This window comes from Sarcophilus harrisii, chromosome 1 (genome assembly GCF_902635505.1).
Source record: "Sarcophilus harrisii chromosome 1, mSarHar1.11, whole genome shotgun sequence".
Classification (NCBI taxonomy): Eukaryota; Metazoa; Chordata; class Mammalia; order Dasyuromorphia; family Dasyuridae; genus Sarcophilus; species Sarcophilus harrisii.
In genome coordinates this window covers 128356631-128376495 of record NC_045426.1, presented here as the reverse complement: position 1 = coordinate 128376495, position 19865 = coordinate 128356631, and the positions used below count along the sequence as shown (strand labels likewise).

Genomic DNA, 19865 nt, shown 5'->3' with positions numbered 1-19865 from the left:
TTTTAGTTGATGATCTCATCAGCTCCTTATGAGTTTAGTAATCTATTTATGTGATTCCTAGATTGATGTACACACATACAAACACACACACACTCTCTCTCTCTCTCTCTCTCTCTCTCTCTCTCTCTCTCTTTCTCTCTCTCGTATCTTCCTAGGCTCTTGTTGGTACAGCTCAGTGACAAAGTGAACTGAGTACTGGGTGTGGAGTCAGGAATATCCAACTTCAGATCTAGCCTCAGACACTTCCGAGCTGTGACAAGTCACTTAATCTTGTATACCTCAGTTTCCTCATTTGTAAAATGAGCTGGAGAAGGAAATAGCAAATTATTCCAGTATCTCTGTCAAGAATATCCTCCAGAAAGGGGTCATGAAGAGTTGGACATGACTGAAATGACTAAACAATAAAAAGTTTCTTTATCACCTTTTGAACATCTCTGATTAGACGTTCCATTGTGTCTCAAACAGAATTCATTATCTTTTCCTCATATCTTCCCTCTTCCCAACTTCTCTTTTACTGTCATCCTTCCAGTCACTCAGGCCTATGACCTTTGTGTTCTCCTTGATTCTGCTTTCACATCAATCCTATATATCAATCTGTTGTCTACCTTCTTTACATCTTTTGTATAACTTCCTTCTCTGGTCACATAGTCAGCTAGCCTGGTGCAATTCCTCATTATCAAATGTCTGTAACTATCACAGTAGCTTTTTGGTTGGTTTCCTTGCCTTGTCTCTGTATTCTGGCCATTCTGAAGCACGAATATGAACACGTCAGACCTTCCTTGAATTCCAGGAGCTCCCACTAGATTAAATATACAATTGTTTGGCATTTAAAGCTTTTAAAGCTTTTTTTTGACACTTGGCTCCTTCCTACCTTCCCAATATCTTTGGACTCTACTTCTATTTATTCAGTTGTACAACGCCTTCTTCCTTGATGTTCCTCACATATCTCTTTTTATCACACGACTTTATGTTTGTTGTACTGACTTTATAGTGCCTGAGATGCTTTTTTCCTCACCTGCAGTTTTTAGTTTTCTTCAGATTCATTTCAAATCCTGATCTTTTTTTGCTGCTAGTGCCTTTTCTCTGGATTACCTCCTACTTATACTGAATTTCTTTTACATGCACATTTTTTCCTCCATTAAAATGTGAGCTTTCTGAAGTCAAGGATTACATTTTTTGCTTCTCTTTCTCTGGTATCCCTGGTGCTTAGGCAGAGTATCTGGCAAATAGTAGACACATAATAAATGCTTTTAACTCATTTTATGTAAATATATACTTTAGAATTAACCTTTAAAAAAAGTTAGGTTTTTAGCTTTGAAATTTATCAATTTCTATAAATTAATGGTTTTAAATGATATTGTTAATGTTTGTCTTCCCATTTTATAGATCCCATCGAAGAAGAAGATGTAGGCCTACTTTTTAATTCCATACAGGAAGTATTGAAAGCAGCAGTTATGGCTGATGCTGATATTCTCTCAGAGACATTTCAGTGTTTGATCGACTCGGCCAAAGACTTCAGTAAGAGGTTATGGGGATTAGTACCTGTGGGCTTGTATCTTCCATCTCCTCCATTATATTGTCCTCAGCCAGCTGTGCTTAATGAGGTATGTTGAGTTAAAGTTTAAAGTCTTTTGAAACTCAATCCTGTCAATTTTTATTTTATTGTATTTTAAAATGAACTATTTTTCATTTTTATATCTTCTTTGCTTTGCAGTGTATTCCCTCTTCTTTCCTCCCAGAGAGCCATCTTTTATGGCAAAAAATAAAACAAAAAAAACTGTTCAGAAAAAAAATAACATATTAAAAGAATCTCACATTATATGCATTTTTCCACACCCATAGTACCTCACCTCTGCAAAAATTTAGGGCGAGGTGTCTTAGTATATCTCTGTGGGGCCAAGTTTAGTCAGTATAATTTTGAATTTTTTTTCCCATTATTTTATTATTGTTCTTTCCATTTATATTATTGTAGTCATGTACATTTCCTGCTTCTGACTATTTTATTTTGCATCAGTCCATATATTTTCCCTTGCTTTTCTATTCATCATCTTCAGTGTTTCTTTCAGCACAATAATATTTTGTTAGATTCATATATAACAAGCTATTCCTTAGTTTATCAGCAACTAATATGTTTTTCAGATTCTTCTTTACTAAAAAAAGTTACTTCTATAAATATTTTGTTATTTATGAAACCTTTCTCGTTGTCATTGACTTCCTTAAGGCATATCCTATGGTGGTATCTCTGCATTAAAAGATTTAGACATTTTAGTCACTTTATTTGCATTATTCCAAATTGCTTTCCAGATTGGTTGACCCAGTTCATAGCTCTGCCTGTCTTTTTACAATATTTGCAAATTTACTAAATGTGAGATAAACTTCTGGAGTTTGATTTACAATTTTTTTTTTATTACTGGTGATTTGAAGTATGCATCCATACATGATTATTTATAGTTTTGCAGTCTTTTTTGAGAACTGTTCATATCCTTTGACCACTTATCTATTGGGAAATGGCTTTTAGTCTTATATATTTCTGTTATTTAAGCTATTTTTGATATTTGATCTATCTATAAAGATATGTATACAAATGTTTTTCCTTATTATCCTTGTTATATTAGTTTTGTTCATGTAAAATCTTTTCAATTACATGTAATTGAAGTTATTTTATCTCTTGCATTTGCCTGTGTCTTTAGCTGATTAAAAATTTGCCCTGATTTTGTTTCCTGTAAGGTTTTTGAAAAGAAAACCTTAATAAAAACTCTTCTGAAATATATAAAATCTTTTAAACCATTTACAATTAAAAATAAGTAATTTCATATAACATTCTTAGTAAGTCATTAAGTAATATAACTCTCTGTGTTTATTGTCACAGAACAAATCAAAACTGGATTTCAGAAATTCCAAAAAAATACTTCCAATATTAAATATGAAAGTATACAATAATTATTTCCAATTTATTATTTGTTATTGCTTTGCCTATTTTTAAAGGCTATTTTTTTCATATTTTAGATTGACCATTTAAAACCAGTGCCTATTTTTGGACAAAACATTTTATCTCTCTTTTGTTCCCTCTTTTCTGGGAATTTTATGTATAGCCAATTTTTCTTTAAAATATATAATTAGTTGAATGAACAGTTTTCAAAGCTGTGTGCTTGTCTTTCTTTCAGGCTTTTCTTCTGTCCTCTCTTCTGCATTTAAAAAAAAAAAAGATGCTTGGCTTACTTTCTTATTAAAAATTTGATCTAATTTTATTGAACATAATTTTATTTTGTTTCCTTTTTTCTTTTCCTATTCCATATACATAATCAAGCCAAACAGATTCTTCCATTGGTCATGCCCAAAAAAACATGTCTCAGTCTCTACACCTTGAGTTTGATATTTGTCTTTCAGTAAGTGGGCAGCAGGTTTTTATCATGATTCCTCTAGAATTACTTTCTTTTCTTGGTGACTCTCTTTTCTTTCTTTTTCATTGCTACTCTTGCTCTGTCCTCACTTGCCTTCTCAACTTTTTAGGAAAAAAATAAAAATAAAACTTTTTTTTTTTTTAACAAATATACATAGTCAAGCAAAATAAACTTGAACATCATTTGTGCCTGATAATGTATCTTGTTATTTATTTATTTTTGCTGAGGCAATTGGGGTTAAGTGACTTGCCCAGAATCACACAGCTAGGAAGGGTTAAGTTTCTGAGCCAGATTTGAACTCAAGTCTTCCTGACGCCTGGGTTAGTGCTCTATCCACTGCATCACCTGGTTGCCCCCTGCCTGATAATGTATCTTATTCTGCATGTCATTGCATCATCTCTCTGTCATAAGATGAATAGCATATTTCTTCATCATCTAGTTTCTTAGTTGGTCATTACATCTTTCAGAATTCTCAAGTCTTTCAAAGTTATTTTCCTTTATCATATCATTGCCATATAAGTTGTCTTCTGTATTCACTCTGCATGAATTCGTGCATGTCTTTTCTAGTTTCTCTGAAACTATCTATTTTCATACCTTCTTTACAACACAGTAATCTTACATTAATTTACCACAGTTTGTTCATTTGTTCAATGGCACTCCCTACTTTTCTAGTTCTTTCCTGCTTCAAAAATAACATCAATATATTTGTACACTGGGTCCTTTTCCTCTTTATTTGGGATCCAGTGTTTTTTTCATTAAATCAAGTGTTACTCTACTAGGTCTTGATTTTGTCATTTTCTGTCTTTACTGAAAATGATAATATTTTCTATAGCTATTTTAAACATAGAAATCATCTCACTTTTTAATTTATTTTCCCCCTCCTCTTTTTTGGTAATAATAGTTTTTATTTTTTTCAAATGCATGCAAAGATAATTTTCAATATTCAGCTTTGCAAAACCTTCTGTTCTAATGTTTTTTCCTTCTGTCTTCTGCCTTCCCCCTACCCTAGACAGCAAGCAATCCACTATGGGTTAAACATGTATTTTGTACCATGTTTTTTAATTTTTGAATCTTAAATGGAAAAACAAATTCAGCAAAGTTTTATTTTTCTGCCTTCTCTTGAATATAAACCCTTGTTGTTTGTTTTTTATGGTTTTGTTAAAAAAATGAATATTTTATGAAGTGTATTATAATATAAAATATTACCTGGAATAGGTATAAAAGTTTGCTTATGATAATAATGGAAGAGCTGATTGATGCAAAGGAAACTTTAGATCCTTAGTAGTTGTCTTTTCCTTTATCTGACTTTATAATTATACTGATTTTGTAGCTAGAAACTGCACTAAAATGTTTTTGGAAATCTTGTGCTTTGCCAGTTTAGACACTGACTTTACCATTATTTTTCAGTTTCCAATTTCTCTGAGAGCAGTCATGATTTTTCTGCTGTATTTCTCATAATAAAAATAATAATAGTAGTGGAGTAATGGCTTGCATTTTTAAGCCATGTTTACAAAGTTTTTTAAACAGGCATTATCTTATTTGGGATACACAATACCCCTTTGAGGCAGGTGCTCTTATTCTTACCTTCATTTTACAGATGAGGAACTGTAACTGTAAGAGACTTGTCCTCGACCATAGAGTCAGGGTCAGAAGCAAGGTTTGAATCTTTGAAAAGGAATATGATGGGCAATCATGCTTTGCTGTTCTTTAGCTGATTTCCTTAATATTTCTTGCCCCAAGATAAGAGTCACTGTGTACACCATTTTGTTATGGATGGGGAAAATGGAGTCAGTAAGATGTCTCCAGATGTGCTCTGGAAAGAAGCATGACTAGGGTGACCCTAGTCATTATGACATAATAGCCGCTGAAGTGCTGGAGAACACAGCAGAGTTTCCTTGAAGCATGAGGATCGAAGTGGTCGCACTGCCTTCCCCTTGTAATTCTTAAGCAGCTTTTTAGTTGGAAGACAATTAGCTATCATTTCTTTAACTGATTCCCTAATCAAATGAAATGATGTTTTTAAAGCCCTTAGCATAGTGCCAGGCACGTAAAGATCTTAATGAACGTTTCATTTTTGAACATATTTCCTCTTTTTTACTTTGCTTTCCTCAGGACCATGAGGATGACCTCTTATTAAAAACTGAGAAAGATTATCGTCAGAAGGTGTCGGGCATCCTTCAGCGAATTCTTCTCCTTTTTCGGGCAGCTTGTTGCTCCTTCCCTGCAGCTCAGTGGTACATCTTAAAATTGAGATGGGCAAGAAAAGTGATGCAAAAGGTAATGTCACCTTCACTCTTGGCCCTGCTGTTTGTCTTCACCATCCTGACTGATAGAACTTTCTTATCATCTTGATTCTTCTTTTATAGTTCTCTCTTATCCTTACATTGAAGTTACAGAGCAAGAGTGTTTTTTTGTCTTTGTCTGGAATCAGCCTTTCCTGTTGGATTTCTTGCCATGTGAAATAATTAGTTTTGGGGCTGGCTTGCTAGCTTACCTCTTGGAGATTCTGCACAGGCTAGATTTGAAGCTCCCTGAAGATTTTCATTAGTGTCTCTAGCACTTAGCATAAAGCCCTTACTATCTATTAGACTGTTCAATTTAATATGAGGCTGTGCTAGAAATAGGACTGTCTGTGGCAAAAGATTAGTCCCCTTTTTCCTTTGTCTCTGAGTGAGATGACTGATGATCAGTCAGCTTTTCTTTCTCACTTTCTTACATGTATTAAGCATTAACAAATAGGTTAAAATAAGGTACAGAAACATTTTAGACTTTTTTGCCCATATTGCAGAGCATGACAGGGTTGAATTTTATTTATTCTCAAAAATTTCCTGTGACCAATCATAAACATATATGAAATGTTTTAGGTTATAGATTAACATGGGAGAACAATTACCTGTTTTGTCTAAGACTCTTAAAAATAACTCACCATGCCTGGCAATTAGGGCTTAAGTCTGTGTTTTCATTTGTGATCTGGAGGCGTGTTCTACAAATGTAGTTCTTCCCTGCACTTTGCATGTGCACTCTATGTCAAAGTCCTTCCCCAGGGGCACGCAGCTGGGGGGTGTCAGAAACAGGGTTTGAATAACATATTGGGTTGCCCTTTGATAAACCATACTAATAAATGATAAGTAAAAAATGATGTTGATTTCATTGGAAAATCAAACCTAGAGTTCAGAAGACTTTTAAATTTTAGCCTTCTCAATTTTTCCTTTAAGGAAAGAAGAGGATAAATAATGTTTTCCTTGTTTAAGAGATGATGAAAAAAATAAGACAAGTAATTTGATTAGATGGATTTTTTTCTCTTTAAAATATATGTAAGCTTCAGAATGATTTAAATGATAAGGCAGTTTTATTTTTAAGTATAATTGATTCCAGAAAAATTTTAACTGTATGCTTATGGCAAAATTTTATCACAGTCTCATTTTCCTTTCTATTTGATTAAAGTAAGTGTTTGTATTGCCCCAGAGCTCCTCTATTTTCAAAATTATTCCATTTTGTTTACCCTATGTGCCTGTACTCTTCCACATGTTTATTATAATGCTAGTAACCCAAAATATAACATGTCCTGGTACCCTATTTATGCAACTTGTTCTCAGAAACAACCTAGCCACCCCTGCCCACCCGTCTTATCCTGTTTTGAAGAAACCCTTAATCCTGAAACGGAGTAAACAGGTATATAGTTTATAATATAGATTATCCTTGTGTTCCAGGGAGATGGACTTTAACCAATCAACTTTTACCTCATACCCACTCTTTTCCAGCCTTATAAAAAGCACTATCACCTCCCTGAATGGTGTGACTCTTCCTAGCAGAAGAGGCAGCCTTCTTTGGTGAACTCCACAAATTTGTTTTGTTTCACAAATGTCTAGTCCAGTCTTGCTTTGTTTTACAAATATATAGTCCCGTTACCTGGTTACTCTTGTAGTCTCCCCTTCACATTTTCTTAGGGCCACAGTGATTCCTGTGAAAGCTAATATACCAATGATTTCTAAATTCCTGTAATATTAATTTTTGTAAATCATTTTTTCTCTTTTCAGATTCGAATTAAAGGCTCCCTTCCTTTAATGAGTCCATTTCCAGAGTCTTTGCTTCATTATTGTAAAGTTGGTTTGGCATTCTATCAACCTGGAGCCCCTAAAAACCAAAAGCTTGATGAAGTTTCTTGTAAAACAATAGGTTTGTAGTAGTATGAACTTAATGATTTATAATTTGATTTGAACCTAAAAAGGAGCTGCTTGTGGTGAGGGACTTTTCCAAATTAAAAAAAAAAAACTTAAAAAGATAATAGAATGAAGCATCTTTTGTCTTGTACATATATTTTTATATTTCATATTTTACAATATATTTATTTTATGTTGTTACTATTCAAAAATATTTTAAAATTTGGTTACTATCATTGTTAGAACTTTAAATTTGTAATTTTAGCTTTCAAGGGTATGTATATATTTTGGGACCATAGTTTCTATAAATTGGGTCTTATGCCATTAAATAGTGCTTGTGATTGTGGTTTGAATAACAAGGTTTATTCTTGAGGTGACACTTGTGTTTATAGAATTTTCAGTTAGATGGGAATTTTAGAAAAGATCTAGCTTAATTCCTTCATTTTTTTTAAAGGAGGAAATTGGTTATAATTGTTAATTTTCTCCTTTTTTAAGATGAAAAAAATTTTTTAGGTCTCATTCTTCACATGCCTACCTTTTGATGTAGGAATAAAGAAAAGGCAGAATTCAGCATCAGACCTAGAGGCTAGAGAGGATGCCTGGAATGCAATTTGTTCCCTTTATCATTTGGAAATTGCAATGTTTTTCATCATTTTTTGAAATACTTTTTATATAGACTGTCTCTAAGGGAAACACTCTTAGGAAAGAGTAATAGATGGTAAAAAGTGCTAGGCTTTGGAAATATGGCTCTCTTAGCTGATCCTCAGAGTCAAGAAGCTGTAGAGTTAGATTTGCCTCTGGTACACTGTCCATGTGACCCTGAGCAAAGGAATCTTGTAATTCCCTACCAGTTCTCTATAATTGTTAGTTACAGAATATTGATCTTCATTGGTACTGGGAATTCCTTATGTGGTGAGCTCAAGAGTTTATGTGATGATCTAAAAGATATTCACATAATGTGATTATTTTTACAGGGTGTCTCAAAAGTCTTAGCATACTATAACACTTAGCACCTTAGCACTTAACACACTTAGCATACATATGCTTTACTATTTTAAAACTTCATTAAGACTTTTGGAACATTCTGTATATCTCTACAATACAAAAATATGAGTGTGTATTGACTAATATTTGTCAGTTACTCAACTATTTTTGATTCAGGTTGCTTCAGAGAACTCTGTGCTCTCTGTTGGATGCTTCATGTCCGGGAAAAGTTGTCATACAATTGTAGACAATATCAGATAGCAAGAGAAAATATGGAAAAGAAAAAGGTATTCATATTTATAGTAAAATAATAGTGGTGATATTGAATTCATTAGATAATTTTATGAAATTGTTCTAAATAGTCTTATTCTCATTTTAAAATAAAAAATGATTTTACTGAATGCAGAAAAATATTTCCAGAATTATGTCTCTCTTTTATAATTTCTTTCTAGGATATGGAGTTGGAGTTTGATCCTTGTATGGTAGAGCATTGTTTCAGTGCCCTGGAATGGGCATGTAGAATGTTACCTTTCTCTAGGTTTATGAATATTGAAGAACTTGTGCAGGATATAATTTTGAGTCTTATCGGAGAACTACCACCCACCAGAAAGGTAAAAATTTAAGCATTGGTTTAAAAAAATGAAACTTTGAAACACTTTGACTTTGTTGTTACTTTTTTACTTATAGAACTAAGATAAGTTTATTTTTGCCTAGGTGGCAGAAATTTTTGTGAAAGCATTTCCCAATTCTGAAGATATAAGAGTACCTTTAAGAGATAAATATAATTCTCTTCAGCAGAGACTCAGACATTGTACCGTGAAAGGTAATGTAATTTCTTGATTTTGTTTGATATTGAATTGCTAAGGATTATGATTTTTAATCTGTAAACAGTGCTTTTTTCTGAATCTGCCGTTTAGTAGAAATGGAGAAAACTAGAAGGTAAAATAACCTGGGAGGAGCTCATTATATTGTCCTATTTCCCCTTAATTTATCTTCTTTAGAATATTCTCTATGAAGATTTAAGTCCAGTATTGGTTACTAGAAAGAATGCTGAATTTGGAGTCATAGAACAGCATTTTGGCTCCTGGCTCTGTCACTTACTAGTTGTATGACCGCTCTGGTCCTCTCTGCTTCCCAGTTTTCTTATCTGTAAAATGAAGTGGTTGGACCAGTGAACACCCTATAGATTTTATTCTATGAATATATTCTTTGCAGAACAGGTGATCATGTGGAAATCAGAAATAGAATTAGAAGTATCATGTGTTCTTAACTATTTTCCATTTTCCAAGTATGGTAATTTAGTCATTTCAACATTGTTAACATTTTTTTATCAATAAACTTTGAACTATTTTTAGTCTGAAAAGCATCTTGCTAAAAAGTAATTTATTCTTATTATTACAAGTTTATAAGTCATTATTTATAATGTAGAATCTACTGAATGTCCAGACCAGATTAAAAAGTATATGTTAATGTTTTGAGAGATTTCTAGAGATAGCTTCTATAATTTCTCTTCTATATATATACTCTTGAAGTATTTATCATACTAATAATAAGAAACTAATTCTTTGTTTCTTTTTATTTACTTGAAGAACTTTTTCCTCTTGTTCCTCAGTTCTAGTGAAACACAATTCTTTAACATCTAATGATAATTATATCATTATCAATTATTATATCTATATCATTCAATGAATTTAAAAAAAACTAATTTTATTAAAAAGCCAGACACTGTGACCTTTTGGGCACTGTGGCACTGTTGGGGATATAAATAAAAAATAAATTGTAAGAAAGTTTTATTAATGCTGTTTGTTTTATATCAGAGTCATTTTGGGATGTAGTCCTTATATCTTTCTGTACTTTTTCCTTCTTTCTACTAAACTCCCCAATACCTTTCTTTTTTCCTCAGGGATTCTTTGCTTATAACAAAAAAAGTTACCATGCAAAATTGTAAATCCAAGACAGTGACTGAGTCCCTGATGTAGCTGATGTAGCATTATAGTCCCCACCTATGAATGAGAGGAGCTAGGAACATTTCTTTGAGCCTTTTCTAAGTCAAAATTAGTCTTTGTAATTACATAGCATTTGGCCCTTTTTTTTTTTTTTAATAGTGTTCTTATGTAATCCTATATATTGTTTTCCTTGTATTTAATTTTACATCAGTTTATTTGTCATAGATATTGTCTAACTATTTGTACTGTTTCTCTTGAAAAAGCTTTGTTCAGTCTTTTGGTCACTTCTCATTTATTTTTAAAAGTTGTCTATACTTTGTAGTCTTTTATCTTTGGTTCCATTACACCTATGTTATCTTTTTTTAACATTTAAGTAGCTTCTTTTATAATCTTTGATAATTTTTATTATTTACTTGAGCTACTCTGTTTTCCATCTTTTTCCTTAAAATATGGATTACATACTGAACAAATAGTGCTTTGCAATCCTTCTGTACCATTTTACCTTTAATAATTTGTGATCTACTGGAGCTGGAGGGTCACACAAATCTGTTCCCCTATTTTTCTTCTTTCTGCCAGTGAAATAGATATTTGTCATATCCTTTTAAACATTTATTTATTGAATGTAACATTCAATTCTCTTTGATTATTCTTTCCTTCTTAGGTCCACAAACTGAGGAAATGATGTCTGTTATCATGCATTCTATTTATAAGATGAGAGTGAAAGCTCTGAAACGAGTAAGGAGGAATATAGGCCCTTTTGAAATGAATATTTGGGAACCCCCTGAAGAAGAGACTGCAGATAATAAAATTCATACTTATGACCGGTTTTCCCTTGGGACCAGTTTGAGCAGAAGTACTCTCAGTGACATAGAAAATTCCCTGGTTCATAGTGATGCAGAGACAGTAGATACATTATCAGAAGCTTTGCCATCTGAAAAAAAAAGAAAGTAAGCAAATTTAGATCAAAATTATTGTGTATAAACCTCTCTCTCTGTCTTCCTATACCAATCTTGACTAAAAGATGACTTAGTATGACTTTTTTTTTCTTGTATTTTCCCTTCACAATTTTAGTCTGATGCATTTTCTAGAACTTTTTGGAAAAGTTTTGAATTAAGAGCTTGCTACACTATTTTCTGTTGTTCTGCTCTCACAACATTAAATTTTTAATAATTTTGCCATCTTTCTTTCCTTTGCATTGTTATATCCATTTTGCATATTGTTCATGTAAATGTGATGTTCATCATTTTTACAGCACAGTAATACCTGATTATATTCTTTTACTACCATTTAGCCTCAATTTGTGCCTCAGTTTTTGAGCAACTACATTGTTTTCTGTTACTTGTCACCTCAAAACTGCTTCTATAAATATTTTGATGTTTGTGGAGACTTTCTTTTTATTACTGACATATATGCCTAATAGTAGAATCTTTGGGTCAAAGGATTTGGACATTCTAGTCATTTTATTTGCATAATTACAAATTATTTTCCAGAATTGTTATGTTAATTCATAGCTCTTCTAAGAATGTGTTAGTGTGCCTGTCTCTTCACAGCCTTTTCATTGTTGACTTTGTATTTTGTCTGTCGTCTTTGCCAATTTGCTGGGAATGAGGTAAACCTCAGAGTTGTTTTAGTTTTCATTTTTCTTATTAAAAATGACTTGGAACATTACTGTGATTTTTAATCATATTCTTTAACCACTCCTATTAAGAATGACTTTTGAGGGTCATTAAGGTGGCACAATGGATAGAGCACCAGTCCTGAAGTAAGGAGGACCTGAGTTCAAATCTGGCCTCAGACATATAACACTTCCTAGCTGTGTGACCCTGGGCAAGTCACTTAACCCCAATTGCCTCAGGGCAGGGAAAGAATGACTTTTGGTCTTATCTATTTCTATTAGTTATCAATATATTATAAATACCAAGCCCTTATCAGAGAAACTTGATACAAATATTTTCTCTTATTTTACTATAGTTCTAGATGTATTTATTCATACAAAAACTTTTCAATTTTATGTAATCAAAATTATTTCTTGTTTTTCATACTTGGCTCATCTGTGTTTTACTTGCAATGGGAATACTCTTTCAGAGTTGTTTCGGAATTCAGCTCCATAGTTGTGAAAAGATATGTGATCTGCTTTTCTCTCTCTCTCTCTCTCTCTCTTTTTTTAATAGTATGGACTTTAAGTTCACATATGTGTTTATTGTGGAATATAACATATAATGGAGTATTTCTTTGTGAAATGCTCATCAATCATTTATCAGGCACCTACTGTGTGACTGACACCGGGCTAAGTGCTCTGTATTCAAACAAAGTTCCTCCTTTCAGAGAAGTCGGTCTCATTGGGAAAACAGGAAAACAACTTGGTACATATAATGTGTATACAGGATAAATTAGAGATAATCAACAGAGAGAAGGCACCAGGTTTAAGAGGGAATCAGGAAAGGCTTCATGTAGAAGACATCATTTTAGCCAGGACTTAAAGAAAGCCATTGAAGTCAAGAGATAGAAATTAAGAAGGAGATCGTTTTGTGCATGAAAGATTGCCCGTAAAAATTCCCAGAATTGGAAGATGAAGTGTCTCATTCAGGGAATAGCAAGGAGATGTGTCATTGATAACTGGATTGAAGACTGTCTTGTAGCAGGTGTGGAGGAAGGAGGAAGGTGTAGGAAGATTGGAAAGTTTGGGGGAGCTAGGTTATGAAGGCCTTTGTAGACTGAACAAGAGATTTTATCTTTGATCTTCGAGACGAGTGAATCACTGGAGTTTATTGAGTGTTTTGGAGAAGTTTCACAGAATTGAACTTCCATTTTAGAAATTACTTTGTAATTGATGGCTAAATGGAGTTGAGGGAGACTTGTTGCAGGTGCCCAGGTTTGAGTGGATGAGGAGATGCTTTGGGGTTGGTTGTAGTAACAGCAGAGAAGTGGGCAAAAATTAGTGCAGAGGTAAAAGTGGGAAAGCCTGGCATCAGACTGGATATCAGAGAGAGTGGGGAGTTGGGTGTTACACCCAGATTGGCAGCCTGGAGGACTTGGAGGATAGGGATATCTTCATAGCAGTAGGGAATTTAGGAAGAAGGGAGTACTGGCGGGGGAGGGGGGGAATTCAGTTTTGTACGTGTCAGATTTAAGATGTCTGTGAGACATCCAGTTTGATGTTCAGTGGACAGATGGAGATGGGAGTCTGGAGGTTATGAGAAGTTAGGTCTAGTTAATTAGATCTGAGATTCAGGTGATGAGATCACCAAGTGAAATAATATCGGGGGAGAAGAAAAGAGGGCTCAGGACAAAGCACTATGGGATATTTATGGGTGTTAAGTGAGACTAAGATGAAGATCTAATAATGGAGACTGAGAAGTTGTGGTCAGAGTAGGAGGAGTAGAACCTTGATAAAACAATTTCAAAGAAATCTAGGAAGAAAATATCAAGATGCAGAACATGAGGTTACACAGGGATTAAAAATGATGAGGCTTGAAAAAAGACAACTCTCACTGGGACAGTTTTCATTGAATGAGATTGGAAGTAAGACTTCAGAGACTTCAGAATGACAGAAAAGGGAGTGGGAGCACTGGTGACTTTTTCAGAGTTTAACCACACAGAGGAGGAGAAAGATTAGACAATAACCAATGGAAATGGATGGATGGATCCAAGTAAGGAGTTTTTGAAAATAGGGAGTAGTGACTGTGTTTGTAGGCAGTAGGGAAGCAGTCAGTAGGTAGAAGTAAACTGCAGACTAGTGAGAGCAATCTGTGGGAGAAGATGGGATGTGACAGGATCATTTGTATATATTGTAGCAGATGGCATCCTAAGATGAGGGGGAGTGAAAGAAGTAAATGCACTCAATTTTTTTCATTGAAATATGAGACAAGGTTCTCAGCCAAGAGAGTGAAGGGAAGGGGACCGTGAGAAGTTTAAAAAGGGATTAAATGTTTGCTCAGTTAAAGGATTGTCTCTTGGTAGATTTTATGTATTGTTACGTAATTTTAATCTCACTTCACAAATTTCTCCCCTTCTTGTCTTTTATGTTTTATATGTCAGCGAATCATTAATTTTTTAAAATTATAAGGAGTCTTTGATGGGATCATCATCATCAACATCCTGTCTTACTCCCCATTATTCCCTCTTTTATAAATAGGGAATTAAAACCGAAAGAAATTCTGACATGTTTATGGTGAAAACTTTGTCAGTAATGAAGGATTAGTTTGAATTAAAAAAAATTTTTTAAATATATTTTGTTATAGGAATGCCCAGAATCATGCAGAATTCACATTGATTACTAATCAGGACAATAAGAAGAAAAAGTTCAGTTCAGAAGAATGCCCTGAAAGGAAAAGTGATCATGAAAATATATGTAGAGAAAACAAAGTTCCTATAGTAGGTGTTTGGGAATTTGAACGTGATGATGATGAATATATTAAATTCCTCGATTTATTCTTGAGTTATGTACTTGAAAAAGATCTGGTTGGTTCTAATAATCCTGGTATTCCTTTTCTAAGTAGCTTCTCAGCCCTTCTTAAGGAACATGAACTTAATTCTTTGCTTTTTGATGTTCATACAACATTAAAACGTCGTCAGGGAAAACCCACAATTCAGAATGTGTTCAGAGCTGGCTCCTGCTTTGTTATTGTACCTGAGTCTTGTGAATCTGAAAAATCATCTACTTTAAATAGTGAAAACTTCAAAAATTTGGGAAATCAAACATCTTCTCCTTCAATGTTAGCCGTTCAAGGGCCAAGAACTTTTATACAAAACTCTTTGAATGAAGTAAATAAAAGCATGGAAAAGAGAGGCTTGTTTGGCTTAAAAGAAAAATCGATGTACAGAATCAAAGATGACAATAAAGAGATACCCATGTCCCACAGATTACCAAAGCAAGTTGTTCTTCCACAAAACTTTAAGACTACAAAATTCACTTACAACGCAGTTCAATGGAATGACATTATTCCACATGAAGAACTTTCTTTAGAACTAAAGAACAAATTTGGCAGTATAGCAAGACTACTGGAATGGATGATAAGATGGTCTGATAGAAGATTGCTATATGACTCCACTAAACCTGAGGCATCCTGCCAGGACAGCCCTGTCATACGGGTGAGGACCTCAGCAGCTGCCATTCTTACGTCCCTGTGGCTTTTAGAACAATCACGCTTTGTACAACAAACAGATCGTGTAATCTGTGAGGTAAGAAAATACTTGATTTTTTTTTTGCCAAGTGAATGTGATTTATCATTTATGTTATGCTCGATATTACATACCAGGTATTGGAAATAGATGCAAAAAATAGCTCTTGTCCTTTGGGAGTTCACAGGTTAATCAGGGGCTATGACATGTATACCATAAATATGATAATAGGATAGAATATAATGATGGTGACGATGATGGCCAGCATTCATTAAGCTTTTCACAGTGCTTTATATATATATCTCTATATATGTATATATTTGATTTGGTTTTCAACAACAGCTCTGTGAACGGTGGTGTCGTCACCATATTATGTGAGAAAATGTGCTTAGAAGGCTGAATGCCTTGCCCAGAGTCACACTGCTGATGTCAGACTTCAGTCAATCTGACTCCAATGGCAATTTTCTGTTCACTAAAGGACTATCTGACACTGTACCCTAAGGAAATGGAAGAAGAATACTGCTTTTTTGAGGGAGAAGGTGGCAGGGAAGGATGTAAATTTAATGAAATTAATAATACCTGAACTAGGCCTGGAAGGATAGAAGGCATTAACAATGGAAAAAAAAAATAAAAGAGGTGTGTGTTCTAAAGGGACAGCATATGCAAGTGTACAGAGCTGGAAGAGAGGGTACACATGAAGACTTGGGCGAATAGCCTTTGTTCCATAATTATTGTAAAGTGCATTAATATAAATTAATGTAAAAATGGCTGGGAAGATGGATTGGTTATAGAGTTTTAAAACTTTTAATTTGTATTTTCTCCTGAGTAATTGAGGATATAAGATGGTTTTTTAACTGAGGCATGACATGGCTATACCTGTTATGAGAGCCATCTGTTAGTGGCTGTGGGGATCTAATTCTGACCAACAGAATGTCATGTGAGAGGATGACAATGATATAAGGAGACGAGAGGCTATTACAGCGACAGACTCTGAACCTCTGATTTATTCCATCCCTGTACAGAATATAGTTTTTTAAGTACAGCAAGAGAAAAAGCATCATTTTTTCCATAAACAACACCTGAGTTGGTGAATATGTTTTATGACCTCTAGACAGATGTCTCTGATTGTCAGGGTCATGTTGTTTTCCTGTGAGCCCAAAGTAAGATAACAGAAAAGGCTGATTTGCAACTCCTTAACTCTGTGAAAATAAAACATTCCCTTAGTTTCTCATAATGTGCTATGGTCCATAGTTGGAGAGGTTTGGAGAACCAACATACCCCTTTTTTGTGCAGACCCCTTTAATCCTTATAGGCTTTCTGAGTTCCACACTATGGGTAGTCCTCAACATATACCTTTGCATTAAGATTATTATGGCAGTAGTGTCTATTTCAAATTGGAGAAGGGGAAGACTGGAAATAAATAAGCTTATGAGGATGAGCTAAAACTTGTGCCAGCCCAGATAAGAGTCCTTGATGGAAGGGTGATGACAATATGAATAAAGAGGAGGGGATAGCATCCCAATTTGTTTTTACTAGGATCTGGCAACAGATTAAATGTAAGTAGGAAAGAGTCAAAGATAACTTTTTGAGCCCAGGTGACATTTTGGGCCTCAGTGATTATAAAGGGGTTTGCAACATAATAGAATTAGGCAGGGAGTTTGTTAGGAGGAACAGGTTTGGTGGAGGGGAGATGAGATTGAATTTTAAACATGTTACATTTAAGGTACCAGCAAGAAACCTGTAATGACCTCATTAGCACCCTGGATACTTTAGAATCAGCCAAAGTCAAGATAAGGAAAAGTCCTTAATCTTTATTATTTGTTGAAGCTAGAGGAAGGAGAGTAAACACAGGAATCTCTTCTTTCTTCTCCCCCCCTGGAGCCACCTCTCTTGTCCTACTCCACCCTCTAAATCCTGCACCCAATCTCAACAGATCAAGCCTGCACAGAGTAGTGGACAGGGCCATTTGTTCTCCAAGCATATGCTAATAGAGTATAATAGTAGGGGAGATGAAAGGGGCAAATAGATTTTCGTTCATTTTTTTCTCTCAAGGGAATGGAATTTCTGGGTGTTTGAGGATTTCTTCTGGTGGGTAAATATAAATTATTTCGATACCGATGAGTTGGAGTTGGAATAAGCAGAAGGTGTAATGATGGTTAGTTTGGGAACGTGAAATCAAGCTGATGCTTCTAATTGAGGCATGGCTTTGAGGAGATATTAAGCTCTGCTAATACTTAAGTATTATATTGGTTTCTCAAAGATGTCCAATTGGTAATTAGCCTTAAGTGCTCAGATCTCAGTGCATCAACTCAGTTTCAGCTCATTACATCTCCTGCTTTCTTTTGTTTTAGAACACAGGTGGTTTTGCCATCCCTGACCTCTCAGGATGGTGAGAGCCCCCAAGGGGAGGTGATTACAGCCTTCCTGACTTGTCAGGAAAGGAGGTGAAAACATCGAAAAGGAGGTGATCACAATCTCCCTGACTTCTCAGGAAGGGAAGTGAAAGCACTAAAAAGGAGGTGATCACGCCCTCCCTGACATCTCAGGAAGGGAGATGAAAAGCACCAAAGGGAAGTGGAGATTGCTAGTGGGTTTCTGGGCTGAAGGCTCTTATTATGCTCAAACCCATCAACATGGGAGGTATTATACAAGCACATAGCACTAACGCAGAGGCTATTAGCGATGACTCTCCCCATAGTCTGTGCAGGCTCGATATGATGTAACAAACATGAATTGTATGTGCAAGTAGTGATATAACATATAGTATAAATCAACACGGGGTTGTAAAAGATTTCCAGAAGTCCTAGAAGGAGGGGATGTAAACAACAGTCACACACATGCCTCCTTCAGCAGCTAAGAGATAGTCTAAAACCAATCTATTATCCATTGATTCATGTGTCAGGGAATGCAGTGTTCCACGCAAGTTTTTGAAGTCCTACAACAGTCTTTTTACGTGTTAGGGAATCCAACGATTCCATCAGATTTTGAAGTCCTGCAAAAGTCTTATCATTTCTCAGAAAATCCAGTGATTCCTGAGGCCTTTCAAGTCCTACAACAGTCTTATCATGTCTCAGAGAATCCAATGATTCCTGAGGGTTTTCAAGTCCAACAATTTTTGATGTCCATGAGTCAAACGCTATAACTGCCACGCTCTTTCAGTGGTGGGCACAGTCAGTAATGGAACCACCCGATATTTCTTGGGTCTTCTCTTTCATTTCAAGGGGCTATTCAGTCTCTCTCTGATGGACAAGGCGAATATGGCTCGTTGGCACCCATCTGATTCCTTCTCCATCTGTGGAGATACAAGCAAACCCTCTCCCCAAAGCAGTTAGCCTATCTGGCCCTTCCATTCACCACTTTCTGGGTCTCTCCACATCACCTGGCAATTATGTAAAGATAGTGGAGCTGCTCGCACTGGACACTGACCTTCCGGTGGGTTATAAAACCTGTCAGCCGGAGCCAGTGCATCTTTGTCAAAAATCAAGAAGTTAATAGTATAAAGAGCTAGATTTAGAAGTTCTCTAGGGTTACCTGTGGCTCCCCCTTTCTTTTGTTTTTGGAGGAGCATCTTAATGTCTCGGTTTCTCCTCTCTACTATTGCCTGTCCTTGAGGATTAAAAGGTATGCCCGTGGTGTCTAAAATCTTATACTGTGCATAAAAGTGTGCAAAATGTTTAGAAGTATTTGCTGGGCCATTGTCTCTTTTTATTGCTTGTGGCACAGCCATAATCGCAAATGCTTGTATAAGGAATTCAGTGACCACTCGGGCTGTCTCTTTTGCTGCTGGCATTGCAAAAGTGAATCCCGAAAAGGTGTCTACCACAACATGGATAAAAGACAGGCGACCAAAAGATTTATAACGGGTCACATCCACTTGCCAGATTTCATTGGGTCTCAAACCACGAGGGTTCTTCCCTGGAGACAGTGTAGGAGCATGGAAAGGAAGGCAAGCTGTACAGGCTTTTACTATGCTCCTAGCTTCCTCTCTTGTTATTCCAAATTGTAAAGGTAAAGTTTGAACAGCCTGATAATATTTAATTTGTTCTTCCTCTTAAGAACCAAGGGGATGTGTGTCTTAATGTACCCAAGAGTCTAGCTATCTGCTCCCAAGTTATAATTAAGCCTTGCCTCTTGATCAAGTTAAGCATGCTTTCTATAGGGCCCCTTGGGGGTGGGAGTGGGGATGGAGGAGAATCTTCCTAACATTTTCCCCATTTCAGCCAGAAAAGGTTACTAGTTTAGCCCTTAACAAA

At 35.2% G+C, this 19865-nt stretch overlaps 1 protein-coding gene across 2 annotated transcripts in view; it reads left to right on the top strand.

Annotated features, from left to right (window-relative positions):
• Positions 1-19865, top strand: part of CPLANE1 (ciliogenesis and planar polarity effector 1) — a 115868-nt gene that overhangs the window by 29909 nt on the left and 66094 nt on the right. For both annotated transcript variants that reach the window (XM_031964220.1, XM_031964228.1), the window contains 8 exons: positions 1387-1604; positions 5514-5678; positions 7439-7577; positions 8723-8832; positions 8998-9156; positions 9260-9368; positions 11153-11438; positions 14733-15672. In XM_031964220.1, the coding sequence (XP_031820080.1) occupies positions 1387-1604; positions 5514-5678; positions 7439-7577; positions 8723-8832; positions 8998-9156; positions 9260-9368; positions 11153-11438; positions 14733-15672 (2126 nt within the window). The remainder of the gene's footprint in view (positions 1-1386; positions 1605-5513; positions 5679-7438; positions 7578-8722; positions 8833-8997; positions 9157-9259; positions 9369-11152; positions 11439-14732; positions 15673-19865) is intronic.